The sequence below is a fragment of the Barbatula barbatula genome, assembly GCF_947034865.1.
Source record: "Barbatula barbatula genome assembly, chromosome: 7".
Classification (NCBI taxonomy): domain Eukaryota; kingdom Metazoa; phylum Chordata; class Actinopteri; order Cypriniformes; family Nemacheilidae; genus Barbatula; species Barbatula barbatula.
The window spans coordinates 634,815-647,973 of NC_136770.1; the positions used below are offsets into that span (position 1 = coordinate 634,815).

At 38.2% G+C, this 13,159-nt stretch overlaps 2 protein-coding genes and 1 long non-coding RNA gene across 4 annotated transcripts; 2 read left to right on the forward strand and 1 right to left on the reverse strand.

The window, feature by feature from the left end:
• Positions 1 to 743: 743 nt before the first annotated feature.
• On the forward strand, positions 744 to 10,282 carry pttg1ipa (PTTG1 interacting protein a). The gene is made up of 7 exons (XM_079460270.1): positions 744 to 1,011; positions 1,988 to 2,040; positions 6,877 to 6,985; positions 7,086 to 7,188; positions 7,271 to 7,336; positions 8,090 to 8,136; positions 9,086 to 10,282. The coding sequence occupies exons 1-7, from the start codon at positions 888 to 890 to the stop codon at positions 9,133 to 9,135; spliced, it is 552 nt and encodes a 183-aa protein (XP_079316396.1). The 5' UTR covers positions 744 to 887; the 3' UTR covers positions 9,136 to 10,282.
• On the reverse strand, positions 2,673 to 4,977 carry LOC306896364. 2 transcript variants are annotated; one of them, XR_013786895.1, is made up of 5 exons: positions 4,911 to 4,977; positions 3,630 to 3,952; positions 3,412 to 3,537; positions 3,226 to 3,301; positions 2,673 to 2,844 (listed from the first exon to the last, which is right to left on the reverse strand). It is a non-coding gene; the product is annotated as an uncharacterized lncRNA (long non-coding RNA). The 2 variants fall into 2 exon arrangements; XR_013786896.1 differs by lacking the exon at positions 4,911 to 4,977 and adding an exon at positions 4,420 to 4,550.
• Positions 10,283 to 10,354: 72 nt separating the features above from the next.
• On the forward strand, positions 10,355 to 13,143 carry sumo3a (small ubiquitin like modifier 3a). Its single transcript, XM_079459867.1, has 4 exons — positions 10,355 to 10,608; positions 11,520 to 11,648; positions 11,824 to 11,895; positions 12,103 to 13,143. Exons 1-4 carry the CDS (start codon positions 10,588 to 10,590, stop codon positions 12,163 to 12,165), a joined length of 285 nt encoding a protein of 94 aa, XP_079315993.1. The 5' UTR covers positions 10,355 to 10,587; the 3' UTR covers positions 12,166 to 13,143.
• The last annotated feature ends 16 nt before the right edge of the window (positions 13,144 to 13,159 follow it).

Consider the following 13,159-nt stretch of genomic DNA (forward strand, 5'->3'; position numbering starts at 1 on the left):
CACACACACACACAGAGATCAGTACAACACACACATGGATCAGTATAACACACACACACACACACACAGAGATCAGTATAACACACACACACACACAGAGATCAGTGTAACACACACGCACACACACACACACAGAGATCAGTATAACACACACACACACAGTAATCACAGTTGGATCTCTCAGACACAGTCACACTGGGGTCCTTTGCTCAGCTGCGGGCAGCCAGTACAAGGCCTGAATGTCATTAACATTGTTATTATACCATAAATTATACACAAAAATAAAAATAATAGTGCTTGTTAAAACATACTGAGAGAGACACATGCTTTCTTTTGTAACTGGCTTTACAAAACGCTTTAATAAATTATTGTATCTTAGGATGTGGTTTCTTTTCTCTAAGTGTCTTTGAGATTAATATTATAAGATAAATGATGAGCAAATGACATTAAATCAGTTTAATTTTCATGTAATGCGTGTTTTTAAACACTACATTTCCCTTCGCTTTTATTTATAAATTAATTTGTGTTGTTTTGAGACGCCATCGTGTTCTGTTGTGTCATCATTTTACTGTAATGCTGGACTGTTAACTTTGTAATATATAATAAACGTTATACTTGCCTAAATACAGTTTGTGAAATCACGCTACGCCAATGGTGCTTCATAATAATGAGTCACTGGAATTTCGTTATTGGACGCCTGCAACCAGACGTCAGCATTGCGTCATTAATATTCATAGACCACACCTTCGCCAGGTAAGAGTCGCGCATCCTGTTTTCTTCTAAAAAGAGAAAGTAGAGAAACGAGTTCCGAGCGTTCAGTCTCAGCTCACAGAAAACACTTTGCTTTCGGGAAATACAGGAGTTTTGTTGATTTGAAAGAAGAGAAGATGAGTTTTATTCCTGTGGTTTTGCTTCTTTTTGCTTTGAGCTCAACACTGGCAGAGAATGCGACAACACCAGGGATTAACCTCACAACACAAACTACAACACAGACTACGACACCACCTCCAAGTAAGACAATCATACCTCTGTTACAATCTACATTTGTGTTATCTGAAGGAAAAGCCATAAACAATTCACCATTTCATAGTTAAGCTCTTAGTATTTATATATTTTATATGTATATACTTTACAGTTTTACTGTGTGTTGAAACATTAATTCCCACGGGAGAATAATGTGTTGTGTAATATGTGTAAATATGTGATTTCCCATGATGCTTTTCTGAAGTGTCATAGCTGGAGATGGTCATGGCAACTGATGTCTCAAAGGGCCTTCTTACAAAATACAAGTGTGCTTTTAGTATAATTCTTGAGGGAAGAAAGAACACTTTCCTTATTCCTTTTAAAGAAATATATTAACAGTAAGATATATAAATCAATGACACTTTATTACAATACACTAAATGACACTCTGACAGATATATGTAGACTACACTTGTCCTCATTTCTTTAATAGTAGTATACTTGAAAGTATAATCAAGTATTCTATTAAATATAAAAACTACTAAGTTAGTAGTTCTGAGTGTGTACTTCAAACTGTACTTTCATAAAGCCACAAACAAACAAACAATGCGCTACAAGTTTTAAACTTATATGTAGTTGTACAAAAATATAGTTGTAAACTTAAAAGTATACTTAAAATGATACTTTCATGAACTACAAAGTGAGCCAGTTTAGTTCCAAGGAGTATTGAATGGAACACTTACAAGTATTGATATTTGTATAATATTAGATATTTGTACACATTCTATCAGACATTAAAATATTCCTGAACTTTACTCGGTTCTTAATCAAATAATCAAATAAACTTGAGGTACACTTCTTTCACTTGTGTAGGGGTCTAAATGTTGACTATTAAGTGAGGTACTTGTGATAATAAAAAGTAAACGATGTAATTTTATTATAAATGAAAACATTATGTGGTTTGTGTTTCTAAACTGGAGGGATGAAGATGAAATCTACATGAAGTCTCTTCTCATTTCTTTAGGTTGTGAGAGCAAAAATGGCACTAGCTGTGAAGAATGCTTGTCAAATGTGAATGTGAGTTTGGATTCATCTCTTTCTCTTGTGATACTTATGTTTGGGCTGTTTCATTCACACTACATTTATAATAGACGGAGGAAATGTTGCCGGATGTGTTGGATATTTTTACACTGATCAGATTGTAAGTCATCTCACCTGTTGAACACACTGTAAAAAATTCTGCCGTAATTTGACGGTAAAATACTGGCAGCAGGGTTTCCAGCTGCGGACCGTTATTTTACGGTTTCACTCATTTACGGCTTTCTGTAAATTAACGGTAAAATCCTGGCAGCAGGGTTTCCAGCTGCGAACCGTAATTTTACGGTTTCACTCATTTACGGCTTTCTGTAAATTAACGGTAAAATCCTGGCAGCAGGGTTTCCAGCTGCGAACCGTAATTTTACGGTTTCACTCATTTACGGCTTTCTGTAAATTAACGGTAAAGTACTGGCAATATGGTTTCCAGCTGCGTACCATCATTTTACAGTTTTATTAAATAGCATATTTTCAGTAAAATACTAGCAGCAGAGTTTCTGAATGAATGCTTTTTATTTAAATAAATTAAACAACAGACTGGCAAAGATGAGAAGAGGAACCATAAAATTACCAAACAGATATGTTGTGCATAAAGAACCCAGTCTATAGACATATTTAAACAGATAAAAATTTATTATTATTTCTCCATAAACAGATACTGTGCAAAAAGAACAGTCTATAGACATATTATCTAAACTTCTTAAACAATAGAAAACATTGTATTATTAAACCTTGAATGGGCAAAGAACTTTCCACCATCTGTGACCAACTTCACATGCTGGTAGTCTGAAAGATAGGAAAAAAAACTTTAAGCAGAGTATCTATAGAAGGTATCTCTAACCCTACTCTTGGAAAGCTACAGTCTCGCCACGGTGTTTAAAATGAATGAAATGTGCACTGTGTGTCGATGGTCACGTCAAACAAGTTGCCCCAAAAATAACGCAGACTTGTTGCATGATGATGCTCTGCTCGTGTAACTTGTGAATTTTCGTGTAACAGCCACGACTATGCTGATCCATGAGAAAGACAATGGAGCTCAAAATTATAAAAACGCGGTGTGTTCAGCAACACAGAGTACATTACTTAATAAAACGGCCTGCTTTTATAACAGAATGCAATTCAGTAGAGAGGCAACCTTTGGATTAACTGATGAATATTTTTACTCACCACCTTGCCGGTCTTCTTGGAGACCTTTCCTCTGCAGGTATTGGAGACTCGTTCTGGTTTAATTCCAATTAAGCGTCTAGGTTCAACAAATTTTCACAGAATACAATAACCATTTGTTAATCATTCTGATTGAAGAATTTATATACACTAAACAGTGAAAGGATGGAAAACTCTTAGAGGTCGTACCTTTGAAGAAATTCTTAAGTGCAACAAGCCTCCTCCTGATACTGCAGATGGAAGATGTACACTCAAATATAATACGGCCCTCTAGACTAAGCATCCATCTTACAACATTTGCCTGCCCTCCAATGTCTAAAATGAAAAAAAAAACATTTACATTATAATTTCAATGAACTGCCTTTGAGATTGCTTCATTTGAACAACCGGTTACCGGTGACACTAACCGAGCATAATCAGACGAGGACTGGCAGGTAGAATGAGTGTCTTCTCAACATCAGATGAAGATGCAGTAATCTGTAGAGAAAACACAATACATGGAAAAACATCAAAAAATTACTTCAATACAGAAATTTTTATAAATTACTAGTGGAAAGAAAATGCATAAAACAAGTCCATCTTCATGTTCCTGAAAACGGGACCGCTGAAGATTGATAAGCAGGTGGGCCATCTCTGTGTTATCCGTATGGGACAGAACAGTCTTCATTCCTCCCGTCTCTAATGTGTGATTTAAGGTGCTTATAAAAGGTCCTTCAGAGTTTACACCTGACTTGACACAAAAAAAACATTAGATGTTAATTCAAATAAGGTCACTGACACAGATCGGATAACAGTGAGTTACTTATTGCAAACAAGCACAATTAAACCTGACATAAGAAACATGCATATGTCTCAGAAATGCAGGTGTAGTACTACATATGTGTCCACAAAGCTTGCAAAAAAACATTGCTTATCTTTAACACCACGAAACAGCACAAGTCTGAATTTCATTCATTTATATCTGGAGGGATTTAACGTTACCTCAGGTAATAGTCACTTTACGGCAATTTACCAAGTCTTCTTGGTCTAGCTAACGTACAAAAGCATACCACACATGTAATATATTGCGCTAACACACACAAAACTGTATTTTTTACTTTATTTGAAGTTATTAAGTAAATTATTATGTTATATATCGACGTTGTACTGCATGCGCTTATCGCCAATTTAACGAAGCAAACCACCAGTCTACTGTACCGTATTTGCAACAGAACGTGTGTGTGGAGACACAAAACTCATTTAATAATCAAACTTGAATCCCATGAATTTCTTCAGACGAGACTTGAAATGAAATGTCTGCAGCTACGAAAACCGCGAAGTGTCACACTGACTAGAATTCATTCAGCAGGTCCGCCACTGCCTCTTGTGCTGCGGAGTAAGAACCCGAGCGGCGGGGGAGGGGAGAGCAACTGGTTTAGTTCCCATGACCGACTACCTTGTAAATAGCTTCAATTTGAGATTGAATCTGTAACGTTTCTACTACAACTTTTAGTCAAGGAGTGTCGTTGAATTATCTAACAGTTTCCCCCTTCCGCACCGCTTCTGATGCTCGTCAGTGGTGGCCATTTGAGAACTCTCTGGTTTGTGTGTCAGTCTAGGTAATTCGCGCCACGCAGCTCAGTCAAAATATATAAGTTTCGAAGCGCAATATAATAAAATAATAGATAAATACAAATAAAAACACTTACCTTGACAGTGTCTTGGAAGATATGGCCGTCTCCTGGCGTACTCGTGTTCTCGTTGACTTGTAAAATCGTCATCCGTAAATTAGCTAACGTTAGTTGCGCAAGTAACGTTACTGTTGTCATCGAGCCAAGAGCTTCAAAATATGACTGTTTTGTGTAACAAAATGTAGTTTTGAGAGTTGTTTAGACGAGAATGTATGTGTATAAAGTTCAGATCTGCTGTCGTTTAATAAAGATAGCGTCTATTAAAAAATTTGCTCCAACTGTTTCGGACAAGTGAGTCGATTTCACTTATGCACCCCGCCCAACGCAGCCTCACCTCGGCAAGTCTTTCTTAAACTCACCGCTGGCTGTGATGTCTCTGTTAAAGGGTGTATTTTTTATGAATACATTCTGAGTTATCATACCCGTTAGCCTTTCTCTTCCAAACTTTATTTCTATATCATCGACTGTATTTGTCTGAGGATCATCGATACTTTAAGGTTGAGTAAAACATGGGGTCATTTTGTTTCACCCCTGAAAAAACCCTTTAAATAGGGGATTTAATTATGTTATCCCTTTAATTATTTGTCCATGGGGAAATTGTTTTAACTGAGGGCAAAGTTAAATTGTACAACTTGTATATTTCTGACTGTGCAAACTTATTTTACTTTGTAATAAAGGATTGTGTAAATTATCACAGTAATGTTTTGAATTACTCTGTTTAAATGTAAATCCAGACTAAATAAAGATTAACTCTGATTGCCTTTGTTTGCTATACAGCTCTTTGCGGTTAAATTCCGTAAACAGATTTACGGTTGAATGTTCTAATTTTACCAGCGAGTAATTAATTTACAGATCAATGGCTGTAAATTAACATTATTAAACCGTTTTTTAAAAGAACAGTATTTTGCCGTTAAAATTGGCCGTATTTTTACGGTAATATTTTACAGTGCAGGTTTAGGCTGTTCTGAATGTTTTTAGGTCATTATGGTGTTTCCGAGCTCAGTCACATGCATATTATTTTGCTCTTTAAACAAATCCCTAATCCAAAGTATAAAGCATTAAAGGGATAGTTCACCCAAAAATAAAAGTCCTGTCTGCATGTACTCACCCTCCAGTTGGTGTTGTTGTTTACCTGTTTACATTTTATTCATTCTGTTGAACACAAAGAAATATATTCGAAAGCAAACCAGGAGCCCTGAGGCCTCTCTCATGGTAGAAAAAATATTGTATGTGTTTTTTTGTTCTGTTGAACACAAAATGAGATATTTTGAAGAATTGATGGGGAGCAAATAGTTCTCAGGCACCTTTTAGTATTACATTTTACATGGCCAAGAACTGTTGGTTGCTAACATTCTTCCAAATATCTTTTGTTGTGTGTGTGTGTTCAACCGAACAAGTAATTGTATGCAGTTTTGGAAAACCTGAGGGTGAGTGAAGGTTTTGGGTGGAGTCTCCCTTTAACGTGTAACTGTTCTTAGAAACGAATGTAAAATATAAATTCTTCACAATTTGTGCAGCAGCAAACAAATCTTAGACGTACATTGAATGAGGGAATATATAGAGACTATCATAAAGTATTTTGGTGGGCTCTCTTTTGAGCACCTAGAACACCCTAGCAACCGTTCTGTGCAGCTTAGTAACCACATACTTTAAAAACACTCAGCAGCGACGGCATCCCAGCATTGTGGAGGAGAGTTTCAAACGATGAAAGATTTACTTGTAAAATGTCAAACCCATGCATAATGAGTTTAAAAAGCATCAAATAAACCTTCCGCAGGTGAGGTCTCTCACGTGTTTGTTCTCATGATGTATATCCACTGAGGCATTCGCTTTTGTGTTATTTTAAAGCTATAGAATGACAGCGCTGTGTGTGACGCCAGCATATTTGTCGTATTTTCAATTCAGCTGTCATTTTCACGATCGTCATCAGTGTTTCTGTTGCTCGATCGAACCGAACAGTGTTTTTTTTCATACGTGTGTTTAGTGTTTATGGTGCATCCCAACCAAGAGGTGTCTGACATACCCGGCCAAATCTATCCTGCCCCCCCATTCCCTCTGCCCGCTGAGTGATGCTCGCTGGGGTCTGTGCACAAGTAAGAAACGTTTTCTCCAATCTCTGTCGTTTGTTTTATCCAATCCTAAGGTTCGTTTGTTTGTACGAGTGGGTCATTTTCTTTCTTTTATGAAATTCAGTAAACTTCCAGATTTTGATCATCACGCTGTCGGTGGCTGGAGCGCTCCTCATCATTGGCTTTTTTATCTGCCTCTTCTGTTGCTGCAAGTGTGAGAACATTGGGTAAGACTGAAGATGTGTTAACCCGTGTTATCACTTTAATAAGACAACAGTGTATCGATAATGATTTTTCATTCAATCGTAGATCGTCTCGATTTGAAAGCAAAATGAACCGGAAGGCAGACAAGAGAAAGACAAAACAAGAGGACAGGTAAGGTCTTACAACCACCTTCCATCATACTTAAACAAGATTGCTGGTTTGAATTCATGTTTTTTGGTTTGTTCCGAATGGCTAGATGATTCATTTTTGATTGACCGTCCAGAAATGAATACAGCTGTTAAGTGTGTCGTCAACCTACAGTAATAAGTACTTCAGTCCATCTGACATGTTTAAAGCGTTGTATACCTGCAATACTGTTGTATAATCTGCACACGACGCACATCATGTTATGAGGAACCTAGAATTTGACAAAGATGTGAAACCTGTTTAACCGCTGTAAAGGGCACTGATGCCCTCTGTAAGGGTGTGTGCGTGTCTGCACTTTACTATATCTTACATTTAGCAGACGCCTTTATCCAAAGGGATTTACAAATTAGACAAAACAATGGAAGCAATCCGTGCAACAAGAGGGCAAGAATGCAAAAGCGATATAGAACTGGTCCCAGTGCACACTCACAGCTATATACAGAATAGAAATAGGAGTCTGTATTATCGTGTCATGGGTTGACAAAAGAGATGTGTCTTTAAAGATGCAAAATATCCCGCTGTTCTTATAGAGACAGGCAGGTCATTCCACCATGTTGGGGACAAACCTGACAAATCCCAGCAAAAGTGCCAAAAAATGTGATAAATGCTAAACGTTTCGTGTGGGTTAGTATAACCGGCTGTGTATAAAAGCGATAGAAGCGTGTGAACGTGTATGGTCACAGTAGGAATTCATGTCCTTGTCATTTTGTTTCACAGAACAGCAGAGCTGAAGACAAGACATGATGAGATCCGGCAAAAATATGGTGAGTTACTCTTGTCTGTATCTGTAGGAGTCGGAGAAACGAAAGAGGTTTTGATGCCATCAGTACACAAACCAAAGAGTCCAGGACATTAATACTGAAAGCAGAAGAGAGAACACGGGGGTGACTGAAGCTGTGTGTGGTAGAGATGCACGGATCAGTTCAAATCTCACCGAACCCGCTTCATCAAACAAATCATCCACCCGCACATCTACTTTTCTCTGATCTAGATATCCTCACATTATTAAGTCCCATTCTAATTCTTTGTTTTTAAGCGTGACGTCAGTGGATCATTCGTTTTTAACAGCCGCTTCCGTGACGTTAGAGCTCATTTGCGCATCTCTGATAACCACGACGCTGATCTTAGGCTGCTATTAAATGAATGACTGATCTAATCCACCTGCGATCAGCAAATAATCAGAATTTATTTATGTATTACCTCACCTGCCTGAGTGTGTGGTATTTTAATGTAGTCGTGCGCCCTCTGCTGGTAATAATGCGTTCTGTCCTCTTGTTTAGGGTGTATCTGTACATTCTGTTTGTTTTTATGTTTTCATAATATATCATGTTAACAAACACACTCTTCATGAGAGCTTTTGTCCTGTGAGCAGGTCTGATGAGAAAAGATGTTCATGTGTAAATAAAAACATTAATGGTCTTTCATTACAAATATCTTTTGGATTTTATGTCTTGTTTTCTGAAAAATATATATAAAAACTTCATGGATTTTATGGTTATATCTTCCGTTGGCATAAGAAAAAACAAACTTGAATCAAAGGGAAACAATATTTGTTTGCCCCATCGGCAGATATGTTCTCCTTAAATTTAATTATTGATCTCTCGATTGTTTGTGAGAATGTGTCTTTATTTAAGAATATTTAAGAGAAGATTTTGATTGGAATAATTTTATTGCAGATGTTGTGTTAATTGTCTCTCTCTATCTCTCTCTCAGGTCTCAGCCGAGCGAGCCCTTATGCCAGATTTGAAAATCCCAACGAATAGTGTTGGTTTTAATGTTTCATAGATAAATGCTTTTACAGTCTGGTGTCCACGCAAACAGGAAGAATGGGATTCTTGTATTCTCCACGATATGATTTCCACAGTTGCAGAATTCATCTTTAGATATTTCCTATTCAGTTATTTTGTTCTGTATAACTCAGAAACAATTGATCTTTCTCGGGTAGGCCTCATTTAGAGAAAAACGGTTACTTTGTTACATATGAGTAAAACTGCCTGTATTTACAGTATTTATGTTAAATGAACATGTATGATGTATGAGGTGTAGTAGTTTTTGTCTGACACCGATAAAGCTTCAGAATGCTGACACAGCACAGTGTCTTTAGGACTGAATGAGCTCAGCATCCGCACGGCTTTGACATGTTCACGTGTTTTTCATGCTCTGTGAACGATTACAGAACGTACGCTCAGAATACAAATCACCCATTATAGAAAAAAACTAATGTGTGTTTACTGGTTTATAGCAGTTAAAATGAGATAACCTAAACCAGCACCAAGCAATATTTTAATATTACGAGTCTTTTGCTTGTTTTAAATGACTCATTTCTGCATGACTATTTTCTCACTGCCTCTCGATTTACTTTATACTTTTTGGACATTTTCAGTCAAATATGTCAATATGTTACTTTGTTAATCTCAAATCAATGCGAGGTCATAGTCAATGTGTTACACATAAGATACTGTGGGTTACTTGTGAAAACAGCTATTTTCTCATATTTCTGTGCACTTTCCTCAATAAAACGGGCCAATCACTTTCCATGGTACGGAAAAGAAGCGAAAATTCATAGTATGAATGTGATTTAAACTATTATCAACTATTGACCTCAGTAGTTGAATGACATCTATTTAACCGTTGCCGGGTGGAGAATCGTGATTTGACAACAGGATCTGTACTTTAATCATGAATTGTTGTTGTGAAACTGGTCATACAAATGTTAAAGAATCCATTTAAAACCATTGTTACCAAAATGTAAAACTACAATAAAAATGTTTTTTTAAACCTGTATAATTGCTACAATAATGGATGGTATAATACCCAAAAACTGGTTCTTATCTATTATCTTTCAATATCTGTCAACAGAACTGACTGGGTGGATTACTTATTTGATAAACAATATTATTTATGATATGTAAATATCGCCTGTTTATTAATATTTAAAACAGTTTTTGATGTGTATATATATCAATATTCTCTCCAGCAATGGATGACAATAACCGGGCAATGGCCTTCAGGCCCGTCCGCATCATCTACATAAATTCGCGGGGAGCTTTGCGCGCTCTCGCGAACGAGCGTCACGTGACGTGAAACCGTCCAATCGTTGATAAAGTAGGTAAAGGAAAGCGCGTCCCCGTCGGCAGCTGTGTTGCTCTACGGTGTGGAGAGCGCATCTTGTGTTCGCGGTATCTTCAAAATACAGACAAATACACATCTGCAGAATGTCTGAAGACAAGCCCAAGGTGAGCAGCCGCGTTATAACCAAACGATTCGTTTCAAATGTGCTTTAACGTGAGCAGATTGCGGCCGAGTTCGGCTTCATTTTGCGCAGCCTTGAGGTGATCGTCAGATTGCGCATTTGTGCGGGAGAAAGGCGAGCTATCGCCGTCTTTTGTACCTTCACGATCCATCCGTTTTCATTTCTGCGGCGTATATTCGTCAGATATCGTGTTTGTGGTGGCCGGTAAAGCTGTGGTTCATTCAAAACACGCCATTGTTGTGCGCTCACCGCGCGGTTTTTTCCCGGCGTAATTCTGCGTTTGCGGGTTTTTCCTTTGTGAGACCCGGAGCGGCCGCGCTACGCCATTTGCGTAAGAGAAAAACCCTCACGCTAGGCAGCGATCGTTCTCTATCTGTGCGGTAAACGCGACGGACGGCGGACTCGTGTTTTGACTTCGTTTGAAGGAATTCGTCCTAAAAGTTTAGTTTGATGTGTGTGTGTGTGTGTAGTTTGAGTGACACACAGCTGCGCCAGACGCTTAAAAATGGCGCACAAGATCCACAGCGGTGTTTGACAAGGCGGCGAATATTCCGTTCCGCCGGACACTTTAAACGCGAAGACTCGAACCTGCGTTTTTACAATCGTGTCTTGTTTAATATTTGACTGCGATTCTTGACTGAATCGTTCACGTGAACTAAACTTTTAGCATCTGCTGGACTTTACAACTGTGCGCCGAGGCCTCTGATGGGAAAAGAAACCAAGATTGAATTCTAGTAAATGTGTAGTAGGCGTGAATTTAGACGGATTCTAATGTAGCTTTACTACACATATCCTGGTTACGGTCGCTTGTTTATTGTAGTGAACCATGGTTCATTTTGCGTTGCATTAGGACTGTCATACATGCACTAATATGCTTATTATTCGTGATTTTAGGAAGGAGTGAAGACTGAGAATGACCACATCAATCTGAAGGTGGCGGGACAGGATGGCTCAGTGGTCCAGTTTAAAATTAAAAGGCACACGCCACTCAGCAAATTAATGAAAGCGTATTGTGAGAGACAGGTAAGACACTTTCAGATGAGTAGATAAATGTGTGTGGGGTAAATGTACAGAGTGGTCTGGAGCGTTTCTGTCACATGTTTTTAATGGCAGTCCGTGTATTCTTTTCTCACTTTCGTTTCAATTAAAAGACTTCCTTGGCTGTTTTGGACTGATGTACATACTGCTTTACTTTCAGGGATTGTCAATAAGACAGATTAGATTCAGGTTTGATGGACAGCCCATAAACGAAACAGACACGCCGGCGCAGGTAAAAGCAATAAAAAGTTCTCCTTCGCTCGATTTAAAACATCTTGAGATAAAGCTTTTTTTAACCCCAAGGTGTCCATGTTTTGCTGAACTTGTCAAGTTTTAAAAATGAAGTATTCATGTTTTTGAAAGACGAACAATCCCATCTGATAGTGTAGTGTTGTTATACATTGTGAACTGACAAGGTTTTCTCATTTGTGTGTAACAGTTGGAGATGGAGGACGAGGACACAATTGATGTATTTCAGCAACAAACTGGGGGCGTCTGCTAAAACTCCACACCACCCGGACCCCACGCTTATCTATTTTATTCCTCATGTTGTTTTCATTCAAATGCTTTCACATTATTCCACCCACCCTCTCTTCGATTCTCTTGTCAGCTTTAGCTTTCCTCGAGTGGCCATCACAGCGTGTTTTCAGTACTCAATATTTATACTCATGAATTAGACAGATACTGTGGTGGGGAAACTCAAGATGGCTGCCGGAGGGTGCAGTTGATCGTCCACGAGCCCTGTGAGCTTCACAATGATCGCTGATTCACAAACCCGCCGGCCGATCAAACAGGGAAACGTTGACCCCCATAGTTACTTTGCCCTTTTTAAACGAAGGGGAAGCTGTTTTCTTTTTTTCTCCAATCCTTGAGAGCTTTAAGTAGGGCTGTTTCAACTCTGATTCTCTTTGTATGTTGTAGAAATATTCGACCGGTGTTGTATTCCTCTGCCTTTTTAACAGGGCTGCTTCTCACTGCATGGGTGGGCTAGGGGGGTCTTATTCTTATTGGCCGTTTAAGAGACTTGACTACATGACACAATTTCTAATGACACCTTCTGGACCAAACCCCAAAGGTACTCCAGTTAGCTGAATTAGACAACATTATACCCCACTAGTTTATACTTTTAAATGTCCGTAGAAACATTCACCTACTATTCTCATTTCCTCGTGTCTCGCTAAAGAAGGCGTGAAGGACTTAAGAATACCAATGTCTTTTTTTGTTTTGTTTTTTTAAATCCCCCCAAACTGTTACCAGGTCTTGAAGTAAAACAAAAGGGAATCTTTTCTGGCTTTGTAGCGGAGATGTCGTTCATCTCTCGTAAGGTCTGGTGTAATCCCTTTAAAACATCTCTACCCCACCAGAGAGGCTTTTAAAGGGCGACTTAAAAGATTTCCAGATGTTGGCATCCTTCTGTACTGATTTGTACATTTTTTGTTGTCCTTTACTACTGTAAACAATAAATATAGTTTGGTACTCATTTTTTTGCAGATGAT